The sequence below is a fragment of the Balaenoptera musculus genome, chromosome 14 (assembly GCF_009873245.2).
Source record: "Balaenoptera musculus isolate JJ_BM4_2016_0621 chromosome 14, mBalMus1.pri.v3, whole genome shotgun sequence".
Lineage (NCBI taxonomy): Eukaryota > Metazoa > Chordata > Mammalia > Artiodactyla > Balaenopteridae > Balaenoptera > Balaenoptera musculus.
Window position 1 is genome coordinate 7,302,089 of NC_045798.1, and position 15,395 is coordinate 7,317,483.

At 46.4% G+C, this 15,395-nt stretch overlaps 1 protein-coding gene across 1 annotated transcript in view; it reads left to right on the forward strand.

Annotated features, from left to right (window-relative positions):
* Positions 1–2,497: 2,497 nt before the first annotated feature.
* The window catches only part of VPS37B (VPS37B subunit of ESCRT-I), a 28,794-nt gene continuing 15,896 nt past the window's right edge, over positions 2,498–15,395 (forward strand). Inside the window, exon 1 of the mRNA XM_036823872.1 lies at positions 2,498–2,740. Coding sequence (XP_036679767.1) covers positions 2,630–2,740 — 111 coding nt within the window. The 5' untranslated portion in view covers positions 2,498–2,629. The remainder of the gene's footprint in view (positions 2,741–15,395) is intronic.

Consider the following 15,395-nt stretch of genomic DNA (forward strand, 5'->3'; position numbering starts at 1 on the left):
AATAATTCTACTAACTTCCATCAGAGAGAGAAAATTCTAATCTCAAGGCTAGAAGATCTTAAGGTTCAACTGTGTGACGTCTATGTATTTTCTGGAGTGTGCTTTCCAAACAATTTCCCCACGTTGTACAACAGGAGGCTCATTTCTAGGTGGTAACAATGCTCCCGTTGAGACAGAAGCCTTGCCACGTACATACATTGCCCTTGATTTGCCAGTGCAAAATCTTAGTTAACCCACAAATACTACAGGCAGACATAGGTTTGCAGAGAAATCCCAACATCAGTTAACAAAAGAAAAAAAGGGGGGGAGGGTGACGTACAAGCCCACCCACGCATTTAAATCAACGGGTTTGACACCCATGCAATGATTCTCTTATGTTTCTTCTCTCAACCACTTTTAAGTGCCATGAGAAATTTTTAGAGCAGGAGAAAACAAGATTTTTCTGTGGTTAGCTCTATTTGACAAAGGAAGTGGTGTGTGACTCGAAAAGGTCGGTGGCAGAAAGCAGGTTTGAGAAGGTTTATAAAAGGACCGGGCAAGGCTGAGCTGTGAACCTGGTTTGGACTGAGCCTTCTAGGGGCCATTGTATACAGGTGTGCCATCCAGAACCGGGCTTATTCTTGGCGTGTGTCCTTGGATGAGTTACTTCACCCCTCTATGTTCTGGAGTGCTCTGCCCTCCAACCTTATTCTTAACCTTCTGTGGGGAATTTGAGAAATTTCTGGACAACGTCTTAAGCCTCATGGATGAGAATTTCCTGGAAATATAGCTACTATTCACAGTTTGGCAGGTTTATACTTTTCCTTAAGAGAAAAGAAAAAACGAAACAAAACTGAGTGACTACCCTGGCCATAAACTTGAGTTTCTACATTCCCTTCCTCTTTATTGCGGTCTTTCTTCCTCAAAGCCACCTTTTTGGACCACGTATCACGAGCTCAAAGGAAGAAAACAACTGAGTGCCCTTTTTTCTTTTTTTTTGGCCGTGCGACACAGCATGCGGGATCTTAGTTCCCCGACCAGGGGTAGAACCCGTGCCCCCTGCATTGGAAGCGCAGAGTCTTAACCACTGGATCACCAGGGAAGTCCCGTGTGCCCTCTTTTGAACTCGATAAAAAACTTCTGTTTATGGACAGTATGAAATGCTTCCTCTAATTTTGCTTATTTTCTACAAATGTGTGCCCTTAGTCACAGGGGCTAGGAGAGAAAGAACAGGTCAGTGCAGCCCAGTGTAATGTATGGGCAGAAAACTCAGACCTTATGTTCTATGGATGGCGGAGCAGAAACATCTTCATACACAAAGCTCATTAGTCAGCCAGCAAGCGTTTACTGAATGCCTGAACTGTGCTCAGTGCTGAGTTATGCGTCAAGGTCAGTGTCGTAGGGTGCCAGCGTGGCGGATGCCAGTCTGGGAGCCAGGAGAGCTGCCAATTGCTCGATTCTGGAAAAAAACAAAAACTTCCTCCTCCCAGGGCCTCAGTTTCCTCATGTGTGAAATTAGGAGGCTGTCATGGTTAACCTCAGATTCTGCTTTCTTCCAACTAGAACTGTGGCAGATTCCAAAGCAGGATAACAGTTCCCAGAACTCCTGGATCTCGAGAGGCTTCTAGATAGATGGGGAGATGGAGCAATGGCACCCGAAATCATGTGTTTCTGAAAGAGCACAGCTTGGCCCACCTGGATGTCTAGGCACCTTCCTCTGAGTTGATGCAAAGGGGCCGCTCACGTGGGTCCTTGCTCACCATGCTTCAGCCATACTGGTTTTCCGCCCTTCCTTGAATGTACCAAGCTAGTCCTGACTCAGGGCCTCTGCACATGCTGGTCTTGCTGCCTTGGGCTTCCTACAGGAATGGTGGCTTGTTCTGCCCTTCCCATCCTTCAGGTCTCCTCAGATATCTTCTCTGAGAGGGCCATCTTCTACTACTCTCTCTAAAGGTATTCCTATTATTCTCTTATTTCAGCATTCATTTCCTTCTTTGCACACTCCCAATTTGTAACCATTTGACTTTTTTGTTTGCTTCCCCGTCTGTTAGCTCCATGTAAGCAGGGGTCCTTTTTATTTTATTCAGAACTGTGTACCCAATTCTTCGTCCACATAGTAGGTCTCAACAAATATCTGTCAAATGAATGACCTGGCTGCCCCACAATTCTGAGGAACCAAAGGCATCTAAGGTTGTTTTCCGATAAAGTCCCCTTCTTTGGGGTTCCCCGGGTCAGGCTGTGCTTAGGCTGCAGGAGCTTCCTTCCCACTGCCTGCTTTCTTTGGATCTAGGCATTTCTTTTCCTTGAGGAAAAGGCTCTTATGACATCATGGCGCGCACTCCCGTGCTGCAGTGACATCATTACCGCTGCTCACTGCGTCACAAGCCCCTCCCCAGGTTCCTTTCCCTTCCCTTAGAAGCCCCCTACCTTTCCTCAGACAACCCCCGCCCCTAACACGCCTCCCGCCAGGTGCCCAGACTGCTACGTCACGTCCGCCTGCCCGCGCGCTGATGACGTCACGGCCCAAGGGCTGGCGTCACGTGCCCCCCCCGCTGGGGGCGGGCCTTCAGGGCGGTGCTTCCGGTCTGCGGAGCCTGGCGGCCAGAGCGGCGGCGGCGGCGGCGGCAGCGTCGGCAGCCGAAACGCGGGGATGGCGGGTGCCGGGAGCGAAGCCCGGTTCGCCGGGTTGTCGCTGGTGCAGCTCAACGAGCTGCTGGAGGACGAGGGGCAGCTGACAGAGATGGTGCAGAAGATGGAGGAGGTGAGCCGAGCGGGGGCTGGAGGCGGCGGCGGCGGGGCCTCGAGGGGGACGCGCGGAGCCGGGGGCTGGCGGCGGGCTGGAGGTGGCCCAAGGCGGAGGCGGTCGCGGTGCCTCAGGTTGGGTTGAGGGGACTGGGAGGAGAAATGGGGGGTGGTCTTGAGACGGGGTCGGGGGTGAGGGGACCGAGGCTGGGGCGGAGCTGGGAAAAGCGTCCTGGGACGGGGCTTGCGGGGGCTGTTGGGGTCCTGAGGCGGGGAGTGGAGCAGGGATTAGAGAGCCTGGAATGGGCATTTGGGGACGTGGTCGGCTGTGGCTGAGTCCGGTGGGGCGAGGAGGGAATGGGGGGGTCGAGACTGGGTTGGAGAGGGTAGAGGGGACGGTAGTTGAGGATTACGGGTGCCTGAGACCGGACTGCGGGGGCCGAGGGCTGGGTCTGGGCGGGGGGCGGGGCTTGAGAGGTGCAGGGGGACTGAGGCAGTTATTGGGGTCTGAGAATAGGTTTTGAGGTGCTGAGTGGACTAGCTAGATAGAATCTTAGGAAAGGATTGGGGGTTCTAGGATGGGTTTGGGGGCCGAGGGTCTGTACCTAAGTCTGAGAGGTAGTTCTGAGATGGGGTTTTAGGGTTGGGCAGGGGTCTCCAAGGTTGGGAGACACGAGGCCACGGACTTACCCAGTTAAGATTTGAGGTGTCCATGTATCTGAGGGATCCTGATGTCAGAGGGACCCTCCAGGATCTGACTTCATTTGGAAGTGGCCTTAGCAGCGTTATCCCAGGGGGCTCTTCTCCAGGGTTTTGTGGGAGGGGTCTGAGGGTGGCAGCAGGATGCCCTTTCTGGTTAAGAGTTGCCCCGTCCGTGGAAGAAGGGAATGTGGTAATTCTAGTAAGGTAGCTTTGCCCCACAGTGTCCTTCCTTGCTGGGGCCAGGGAGGATTCAATCAGTGCTGTTTTTGGGGAGGAGATAAACTGGAGGTCGGGGGCTGACAGCCAAGCCCCACCTCTTTGATAGTGGAAGGGCTGCCCAGTCTCTGGAAGGCGTGCCACCGCTGTTTCTGGAGATCTCACTGCATCCCTTGTGGCGTGGTTTGTTCTCAGGGGTAACTGACTTCACTCTTGCGTTTGCAATGTGTGCTTTCTTTTCTCCTTTTCTCCCAGCCCTTTTGAACTCTTTCCCTGAAAGTCCAGTCCTGTGAGTCTGGGTCTTCTCCAGGCAGGTGGACCCAGGCCGATCCAGCTCTCCCCAGCCCATCTACCACTCCTACTCCTTTGTCTCTGAAGTCTGAGCCTTCCCACGCCTACAGGGCTGAGCTTCTCACCCAGAAGCCTGTGGGGGGGCTTTTGGCTTTCTTTCCGAAGAGGGAGTGATTGTTCAGCACTGAGCCAGCCCCCTTAAAAGGGGGCTTGTATGGAGGTTGCACATTCAAAATCACTGGAAAACCCTCAACAGATCATTGTCCCGAGCTACAGAGAGGCCACTGTAGTAAGATGGTATCAGTCTTTCCATTAATCCACCCCTTGTATTCCCGGGCTTTGTAACAACTTGGCACATACAACTTGCTCTGAGATGCAATTTACCCTATTTATGGTCTCCATGTGGCGCTTTCCTTTTTAGAGAAGAATAAGTGACAAAATCCATCTTTCTTGACTGAATGAGAGTTTCATGTCTCCAAAGAAAGAAAATCTTTGCTTAGTTTCTCTGCTTTTCAGTTGCCAGGAGACCTTTTTGTTGATTGTCAGCAGGCATCTTTCTAGTTTAATAATAAAACGATAGGTATGTTTCTCTACTTGGTAACACTGCCTACAAGTTATTTTATTGTATGTGACTATCCAGTTTCAGAACAGAGTACTGTAGTTATATTAGTAGAACATTAATAGAAGTAAACTGCTTTTTAGTGCAGGGAAGATTGTGGAGTCAGGTCATTCTGCTGACTCCGGCTTCACCTGTTTCCACTACCTGAGAAACTGGAGGTTACTATTTAAAGGGAAAGGTAAATTAATCTAGCAGGATTTTTTTTGGGGCGGGGGGTAAAGGTGACCTTCATACCAGAGTACCCTATAGAAATACTGAGGACCAACTCCTCCTGATTAGACCACGTGGTTAAGGTCAGTTACTCAGCAGAAGTTTGTTCTTCAGGGTGTACTGCTTTTAAAACAAGGAAACTGAACGTGAAGACGGAAATACCTTAGCCAGGCAGCTCACCTAGCCACGGTCACCCTTTGCAAGTCCTGTTACCCTGACCGTGTGTGGTGCGTTTCTGAAGGAACTGGTGTGATGTGAACAACCAAAATTCTGACCATGGTAGTTTCTCTCAGCTACTAATCTTGTGTGTTGGTTTATTTGGGGATGGCTGTGAGACACAGTAGAAGAAAATACTTTGTGAACTGTCCACTCTTGACCAGATGGCACATTTATGATCTGGTGTTAAAGAACATTTGGGCTCTGGAATGATACACTCCAGGCCAGACCGGGCCCCTGCCCAGCTGTGTGACTGCAGGCAGGTCACCTCACCTCTGTGAGCCTCTGCTGGGGAAGGATATATGAAAATATTTATTTCTTAGAGTTGATGTGGGGACTATGTGAAAGAGTGCATGTTAAGTCCTTAACACGGCATATAGTTAGTGTTCAATAAAGAGTAATTGCAGTTAGTAATTTGTAGTTCTCTTTTTAGGACGATTACTGACAATCATGCATACAGATCATCCTGACCAGTTAATAGGGTCTCATCTCAAGAATCTATAAAGTAAATATTTATTTGGTATTAGCCTAAGAAACATTTTACCTTTCTGTGGTCAAAATGGTTATGTATCTCAGTAGGACTAGGATGAGACAGTAAATGGAACAGGACTTGCACAGCATAGAATCTCTTAACCCTGAACCAAAGGCTTTTTTTTTTTTTTTTTTTGGCAGAAGGAAGTGTTTTAAATTGTAGAGTAAGGCTTCTTCAAGCCTGAGGGGCTATTTTGTGGCGGCTGGGAAGTGTGGCTAGGTTTTGAAGGCATTCACTGTTAGGTTTAAATACAGCTGTGCATTATGCTTCACTTACATCGTTTTAATTGTGGCATCTGAGCTTTAGTCCAGCTCGAGACTAAATTCAAATCATGCTGGAGCTGCAGACATTCTCATTTTCCCTGCCCGTGGGTTTCTCTTTTCCTGTTCCTCCTGTCTGTATGCAGTTCTCTAAATGTAGTACATCCCTTGTGATGGTAGGTTCTTTCCTTTTGCTCTGGGCTGATGGTTGTTATGTACACGTTTTTATTTTTATTTAAAGTTATTTTTACATGGCAGTGGAATGTGCCTTTCTCTATGTGTCCACATTAACCCCATTGGACTTGCAGGGCACTCCCTTAAAAGGAACTGTCGCTTAGGGGATTAGGCAGCTAAGCCGGACCTCCTGGGTCATTTCTCCCAGTGTGCCATCTGAGGAAATGCTGATTGGTTGATGTTAACTAAGGATTCACTAAGGATTCAAATTCAGGATCTTTGTTCCTGGGGCAAGTGAAACTGCCCACCGGCAAAAACTCTGCGGGTCTGAAAAATAGATTGTTTTGTGGAAAGTAAAGAGTCTGGTCTGGAAGAAGCTGTTTCCCTAAGGCGTGTTCTGGTGTGATTTGTGTGGGGCTTCGAAGCTACTGCATGAATCACAATGGTTCATTGAAATGTACCGACCAGGGACTGCTTCCTCAAACAAGCTCTGAACGCTGGTGGGACTGGTTTTTTTTTTTATAATTTTTTTTTTTTTAATTTACTTTTGGCTGTATTCGGTCTTCATTTCTGTGTGAGGGCTTTCTCTAGTTGCGGCAAGCGGGGGCCACTCTTCATCGCGGTGTGCGGGCCTCTCACTATCGCGGCCTCTCTTGTTGCGGAGCACAGGCTCCAGACGCGCAGGCTCAGTAGTTGTGACTCACGGGAGTAGTTGCTCCGCGCCATGTGGGATCTTCCCAGACCAGGGCTCGAACCCGTGTCCCCTGTATTGGCAGGCAGATTCTCAACCACTGCGCCACCAGGGAAGCCCCGGGACTGGTTTTTAGAAGCTAAGATTTAAAACCCTTTTGAGTGTCTGCTACTGGAGTTTGTTTCTGTTCGTGTTGTACAATCATTATTGTATATATAAAGGCTTCAACTTTTATGTTTAAAACTTCTCTTCCATGGACCTATGACTTTAACTCTTGTGTAAAAAATTACTGTGCCCCAGAATATTTTCTGAAATCCAGTATTATCTGACTTTTTCTTTCTAAAGAACCTGAGAGTTTTGTGACTTATTTTAAACTCTGCTTCCACTGTAAAGTGAGGATGGTAACCATGCCTGCCTTCTAAGGTTCTTGTGAGGCGAAGTGGAATAGCAGGCGAAGTCAGTAGAGGCTAGCCCCCTTTCTTTAAAGAGATTTTCAGAATTGTTAGATGGTCTTAGGTGAAATCCGATCCCTTATTTCATTTAGTTGTGGTCTCCTTTTGTATTGATCAGAAGTGCAGTGGGGGTGGTATATTACAGAACTGGCTTTTGATACCAGCAGTGTGACCTTTGGCAAGTATTCAGTCTTTCCAATTGCAGTTTCCTCATTGAAAATAAAGGGGATAATAGCAGTAAGCTACTCCATAGGGTTGAGGGTTGCTGGGTGGACTAAGTGAGATAAGCCTTTAACATGCTTATCATAGGAACTTCCCTGGTGGCCCAGTGGTTAAGACTCCATGCTCCCAATGCAGGGGGCCTGGGGTCCATCCCTGGTCAGGAAACTAGATCCCACATGCATGCCACAACTAAGGAGCCCATGTGCCACAACTAAGACCCAGTGTAACCAACCAGTGAAACAAATAAATGAATCTTTAAAAAAAAAAAAAAAAAAAGATGTTTATCATGGTACCTGGCACAGAGTGAACACTCAGTAAACTGTTATTATTCAGTAGTATTGCCAAAACTAGAAGGCATAGTGTCCTTTCTGCCATTTCAAGAGATTCCATTTCGTTTAAATGCTGTGGAGCACTTAACTGTGTGCGAGGCATTATAAAGGATAGAAACATGAATAGCATATACTCCCTATATTATAATCTAGGAAAGAAACCAAGTACACAGACATCAGTACAAGAGAGAATAAGAGGTAGGGAGCTTCAGTTTGGGGAGATGAAAAAGGTTATGGTGGCGATGATGGCACAGCAACGTGAGTGTACATAACACCGCAGGAAGCGTGCACTTAAAAATGGCTAAAGGGGTCAATTTCATGTTTTGTATATTTTACCACAGTTTTTTTGTTTTTGTTTTTTTTTAGAGAGAGGGAGAGAATAAGAAAAAGGCCACATGTGAATTGTAAATGACATTGAAGTTCAGATGAGAGGCTTTCTGGCTAGATTAGGTTCCTACTGCAAGAGACGGACTTTGATAGGCAAGTAAGATTTAAGAAAATAAATGATCAAATACAGTAATTCCTATACCAAATACAGTAATTCCTATACGAGGGTGTGGAATGATACAAGAAACATCTGTGTACCTGCAAGCAGCTTTGGAAGAAAACACGACCAAGCCAGAGAAGAGCCCTCTGTGCTCCATCCTGAACGTGATTCCCCACCCCCCAGGGAGCCACTGTCTTGAATTAGGTATTTATTTCTCTAAGTAGTATTTTGACAAAAGTGGGGGCCCACGAAGGAGTGACAGCCTGAGCACGGCACTGAGCAGGAAAGCACGGGACAGGTTTTATGACTCGTTGAGTTACCAGATCAGATATGCTTGTGCGAAGGGAAGTGATAGGAAATAAGGCTGGCGAGGCGGAGAGTCAGGCGAGAACTCAATGGCGGTTCCTTTGGTAGCACTGAGTTTCCGTGACTCTTTGGAGCAGGGCAGCAGTGTGACCAGAAGAGCATTTTAGGAAGAGTATTTTGGCGGCAGGGTGTGGGCGGGAGTGGCATGGGGAGGTTCAGGAAGACCAGGTCAGAGGTGGAAACGGAAGGGCAGGTAAGAAGAGGTTAGGATTTGAGCTAGAGTTCTGGGAGGGGAGTTGCAGACCAGCTGGTTGGACCCCTTCACACCATGGTGCCCTTGTGGAGCTGTCCCTCCCCCTCCCCTGCCCACTGAGGGACCCCATCAGCTTTGCCTTCCAAATGCTCTCCCCCCGTCAGTCCCAGACACACGGTCCCTTAGCCTCTTTGTATGCCTCCTCGGTGGAATTTGAGACACATTTTGTAAGTCCCTTGCTTCCCTGTGTCCCCGACTGGCCTGGGGGTTCCATTTTATCACGTTTATTTTTGTGTCCTTGGCACCCAGCACATGCCTGGCACACAGGATGTGCCCAGTTAGTGCTGCTGAGTGAGTGGAGGTAGCTGGGCTTTGAGTGGAAGTGAGAGGGTGGGCCAGAGCGAGGCTGGAGGAGGGAAGAGGGGGTCCTTGAGACCGTGGTGGCCTGGGTGTGGGGGACAAGCAGGGCAGCTACATGACATCGTCCGGCAGGCAGCTGAGAGTGCAGTTCTGGAGCTCAGGGGGATGGTTTGCTTAGAGATACAAATTTGGGGGCTGACTTCGTCCAAGCACTTGTGGAAGTCAAGGAGAATATAAAAGTTTGAAAAGCCATTAGGAGTAATTGGGTTGGGAGAAGGAAAGAGGTGCCATGGAAGGACACGGGTCCGATGACTCGACTTTACAGACAAGTTGACATCCTGTTGCAGTGCCTGTACCGTACAGACTAGTCAGGAGGAACCCAGAAACAGGCTGCACTGGTTGAACCTCATTGTCGTGTGCAGAATTGAGGTGCTCTTGAGCTAAGCCAGCCTCGTTGTAGATTTGGCTTTTATCACAGTGTTTGTAGCGGAACGTTGCTATGGGGATCATGCCAGGTAGCAGTGCAGGGTTGCCTCTAACGACCTGTGCGTCAGCCGCTGCTCACAGATGTGATCGCTGAGGCTCAGCACATGCCGGGGCAAGGGTTCTAGCTGGTTTATTTCCTTCCTCAGCTGTGTGGGGTTTCCACATCCCATCATTATTCAGGAAAACCATCTTACCCAGTGGTACAAAGACAGAGGAAAGTTCTTCATAGAGTTACTTCATAGGGAAGAGTGAAAGTAGAGCAGTAGATGGAGTTTTGTGGTCAGTAGGTTACCTTGCAGTGCGTCAGGGGAAAGCTTGTCAACGCATTTCTCATGGAACTGTGAGCAGCATTGGTCATCGTACCGAAGAGTGCGTGTGAAGAGCAGATGTTTGAATAGCTGTTATATTACAAGCAACGTCATAGTTAATAAAAGGCTTGATTTGAAAGAAACATTATCTCCAAGGTTAGCTAATGGCACCTTGAGGTTATATTCATACCCATAGCCCAGGGCTGAGGTTGGCAGAGGGACAGTAAGTGCTAATTGGTGTTTGCCGTCAGACAGCGGCTTTCATTAATGTGAGCACAGCTGAGGTGGGGTAAGTTTATTCATTTACTCAACCTTTATGGAGCACCTTGCGTGTGGGGCGTGGGGTGTGAAACCGCTCAGCCAGAGTTTTCATCTTGTAGGATCTCGCAGGTATGCAAAAGCCAGTTTCAATGTATGGGTGAAACAGTAGGGGTGAGGACATGCCCTAGTGGGAGGGAGAGCTGGTGAACCTTTGCAGGGCTCAGGGAGATCCTTGGGAATGTTTCCTGGAGGAGATGACTCATGAGCTATGATTGGAAGGGTGAGTTAACCAGGTAATGAGGGAGAAAGACTTCCAGGCTTGGGGCTGGGCTGCATGAACAGAGGCACAGAGGAGAGAAGCAGAGATTGTGTGCACAGGAATACTGCAGGCCTTGCAGGAGGGGCCAGGGCAGGGCGTGGGGGGAACGAGGCCGGAGAGGCGGGCAGAAACCAGACAGCCCCATGTTTCCTGAGAAAGCTTGGGCTTCACTCTCCAGTCAGAGGATTTTAAACCAGGGAGTGGTGTGGTCATACTTGGCGATTTATGTAGATGATTCAGGCAGCCAGGAGAGGATGGATTTGAGGGGGTAAGACCAGAAAGCGGGGAGATCAGTTAGAAGGCTGAAAGAGGATTGAGAAGAAAGATTTTCAGGCAGCCAGACTCTTTGACTTGGAGGCTTACACCAGACTCATTGCACAGCCTGCTGAGTCTTGCTTTGCACACAATTCAGATAACAACACGCTTGGTCCTATGGCTAATCTGTCAGCGGCAGATTTTTTAAAGGGTGTAGGGGAAAACTAGTAGAGCCAATTACACCATCCAGAAATACATGAAGCTGCACAAAAAATGTAAGATCAGCTGTTAAGCACAGGATTTGGGTTGCTAGAAGACTTCGGACACGGATTAACCTTTCTAAGTATTGGTTTCCTCATCTTTAAAAGGGGAGAATTAAAATACCGTCCTTTGGGCTTCCCTGGTGGCGCAGTGGTTGAGAGTCTGCCTGCCAATGCAGGGGACACGGGTTCGAGCCCTGGTCTGGGAGGATCCCACATGCCGCGGAGCGACTAAGCCCGTGAGCCACAATTACTGAGCCTGCGCGTCTGGAGCCTGTGCTCCGCAACAGGAGAGGCCGCGACAGTGAGAGGCCCGCGCACCGCGATGAAGAGTGGCCCCCGCTCTCCGCAACTGGAGAAAGCCCTCGCATGGAAACGAAGACCCAACACAGCCAAAAATAAAAAAAAAAAAAAAAAAAAAAAAAAAATACCGTCCTTATGAGACTTTGGAGGATTAAATAAGATAATGTTTGTAAACTGTGGAACACAGTGCATGACCATGATAAATGCCAGTAAATGAAGCTATGACGGTTGTTAATGAAGTGGTTGAGGCTGTTTGGTTTAGGGTAGTGCTTCCCTAATTCTGTGATTGTTAATGGCGATTACAGTAAGAGGGCTCTGGTAAAGAAATCGGGGGAATCTGGTTAAATAAGAGGGGTTTTGCTTTGCTTTGCTTTGTTTGGTTTGGTTCTTACAGCTAGTGTGTGTTGTAGTATTTCCCACACTTACTCCATCGCAGAACTCAGTCTGGTGGGGCTAGGTTCCCCGGGGCACACTTGGGCAAATGCTTATTTAAGGACATAAATGTATCCATCTGCTTCCATGGCCCAGGGGTATTGGTTTTTCATAGACCCACTGTAGTTACTTGATATTGATGATTCTGTCTCATCAAAGGCTGTCCTTTGTGCTTTCATGTGCTCTGTTTAAGAAGGCAAGGAAGGAGACTTCCCTGGTGGTGCAGTGGTTAAGAATCTGCCTGCCAATGCAGGGGACGCGGGTTTGAGCCCTGGTCTGGGAAGATCTTACATGCCACGGAGCAGCTAAGCCCGTGCACCACAACTACTGAAGCCTGTTCACCTAGAGCCTATGCTCCGCAACAAGAGAAGCCACAGGAATAAGAAGCCCAGGCACCGCAACTAGAGAAAGCCTGTGCACAGCAACGAAGACTCAGTGCAGCCAAAAATAAATAAATTAATTAATTTTTAAAAAATAAAGCAAGGAAGTGTATATAGTATTTAAGATTTCTGATCCCAATTGATCAAACCTTTAAAAAATGACATTTTTAACATGTTTATTATAGAAAAATTTAAAAATACAGAACTATAAAGAAGAAAAATATAATCACATGTAATACCACCACTCAGATAAACACTGTTAAACATTTTATACATTTTCTTTATGTGTTTTCTACCACTAGGATCATTCTGCATGTAGAGTTTTTGACTTCTTTTTTATCTAAATTTATGCTCTGGGCATTTTCTTATTTTTTGTCAGAAGATCCTTACATGACATGATTTTTAGTGGCTTATGATATTTTATCATGGAGGTATGCCACAATTTATGTGACTAGTCCTTTATTACTGGATATTAAGGTACTGGGTTTTTTCGCTTTCATAAATTATATTGCGGTTAACATCTTTGAACATAAATCTGTTAAAATATCAACACCTAATTTTTTTGAAAATGAGTCAGTCTTAAGTATCTAGGCAGTTCTTTTAGTTAGAACATCTTATTCCCTACATCACTTATAATTGCAGTTTTTTTGTTGTGAAATTTAAGTAGAATAATTTAGAATAACTCATTCTCCTTTGACTAATCCCTTTCTCTACCCACAGACTAAAAAAAAAAAATCTCGTTATTAGAATAGCATTTTCTCATACTGAATAGAAGATGAATAATTTCAGTCATGTGAGAGTAAACTTTTATCTATTAAACTGAATTCTTGAGTCAGGTGTTGGAAAGTTCATGTCATGATGTATTTTAAATGTAAAAGCAAAATTGTCAAAAGATGTAGTCTTAATATACATCTGGGATCTACCTGGATAGGCATTTTCTTATCTGCATCTGTGTAAAGACTATCCCAGAAAATTCACATACATGCTTTTCTTGTAGTTTGTGGTGAAGAGGGGAAAACCCCAAAGCTCTTACTAAACAAGTGAACGCTTTGGTTGGTTGTCTTGGCAAGAAACTACTAATAAGAAAAGCAAAGTTTAGAAATTCTGTCTTCTGTAGGCTGCTTTCTTTTGGGGAGGGGGGGAGGGATCTGGATTTTTAAATTACGGTAGAAGCTATTAATTGACCTCCCTCTACTTAACTAAAGTGTTCCAATAATTGGCATTCTCCATGCCCTTCATCAAATATAATGATTGATTCTGTTCATTCTGATTTTTTTCTTTTTTTTTTTAATTTTTGAAATTTATTTAATTAATTAATTTATTTATGGCTGCGTTGGGTCTTCGTTGCTGCGTGCAGGCTTTCTCTAGTTGCCGCGAGTGGGGGCTACTCTTCGTCGTGGTGCGCAGGCTTCCCATTGCAGTGCCTTCTTGTTGCGGAGCACGGGCTGTAGGTGCGCGGGCTTCAGTAGTTGTGGCACACGGGCTCAGTAGTTATGGCTTGCAGGCTCTAGAGCGCAGGCTCAGTAGTTGTGGCGCACGGGCTTAGCTGCTCCGCGGCATGTGGGATCTTCCCGGACCAGGGCTCGAACCCATGTCCCCTGCATTGGCAGGCGGATTCTTAACCACTACGCCACCAGGGGAGTCCCTCATTCTGATTTTGTTGCAGTAATTACATGATTTCATTAAGTACTGTGGCAACCGAGGAACCGTGCGTGAAAAGAGTGAAAACTGTAAGCTGAGTGCTTTGGAAAGAGTTACTATAAGGTGATTCACTAGGGAAAAAAAAGCTTGCTAGTATTCCAGGAGGATTCTGCTCTCATCTTGCTTGTCCAGTGTCTTCAGTTTCCCCACATTAGAAGGTGTGGTCTAAGCAAAGAACTTCTGGAAATCAAGCTAGTGGACCCTTTCTCTAAGAAAGGACCTTTGCCTTAAGTGAAAAAAATGGATAGATCTTTAAAATTCTATGTGTTTCGTGAGTTACTGCTTTAACCAAACTGCTTAGTTAACCAGCAGCTGACTGGTTCTGATTATATGAAGTGAGGGCTTCTCTGTGTTTTCCTGGCTCACCTGCTGTGAGATTCTGATTCTGTAGGACTAGGCTAGGGCCAAGTGTGCCAAGCCCCTTGCTTTTGGGAGATGAGGGACAGAGGCAGGTAACATTGTGTTCAGCTTGGGTCCCGTCCTGCCTTCTGCTTCTCATCCCTTTCTTCTTCCACCCGGAGTCCCCAGGAATTACAAGGCCAGTGATACTAGGAAAGTAACATGTATTATCGACACCACTATCCACACAAGTCCAGGAAGTGGGGAGATCTTGGTCCCCCCCTCCCCCCCGCCAAATATTAGGAAATACGTCTTCTAGGAAACAAAAAAACAAAAAAACAACGGAACACCCTGGTATGTTGTGCCTGCCAGAAGTAGAAAACAATCAAATCCTGTGTAGCTGAGACCACTTCTTCCCTGGGGCTAGTCCGTTTATTTTCAAGCCCAGCTTTTTGCATTTCCTGTGATCAATTGCACTTACAGTGAATAACATACTAATTTTTAAGATGCGAGTCAGCTCCATATGGAAGGGATTGGTCGAGTCTACGTCCATTGTCTGCTACTTTCTGAGGACAGCAAGTTTCTCTCAACAAGAAGGATTTTGATATCTGCGATCAGAAGTAGCAGTCTTTATTAATCTAATATGTTCTGCTTGTTGAGTGGTTGTTTCGGTGGAACATTTGATAAGCAGCTGGCAAATTTACTTTCCCGAGTAGGCTGTAGTCTTGGAGATGGTTTCACACAGCCCATGAGATTGCTATATTTTAGAACAGTTTCATAATGTTCTACAGTTCTTTCACTGCATTTTTTGTATTTTCATATCCTTAATTTTTTTTAACATGTTAAACAGTCCAACTCAGCAACTGTTAAGTTTTTTCATAGAAACTCAGGGAACATTTGGATTGAATCAAGCCAACACATTGGGTTGTGTTTACAGGTCACCTCTGGGTTATTATAGGCTTGGATTACAGGCTCCACCTGAAAGCCTGCCTTCAAATGGAAGACTGGTGAAATGAGTGCATCACTGGGAAGGTCTTTTCACTGAATGGAAGATGAATTTGGGTTTTCTGATAATCTAACCTTTAGTATTAAAGCCCAAACTCAAATTGCATGTGACTTTGGTGAAATCTACCGTAAAATTAATTGGTGAACTAGATCAAGTGTAGCACGATAAAAGGAAACGAGGTTAACCTGGCTGAATGCGTGCCAACCTTTTTATCACCTGATCCATAAGCCTGCTGTGTTTAACGTCTGAATGCAACCTGAACTTTTCTAGTGGAAAGTAAAAGGCTAAGATTTCTTTCATTCTG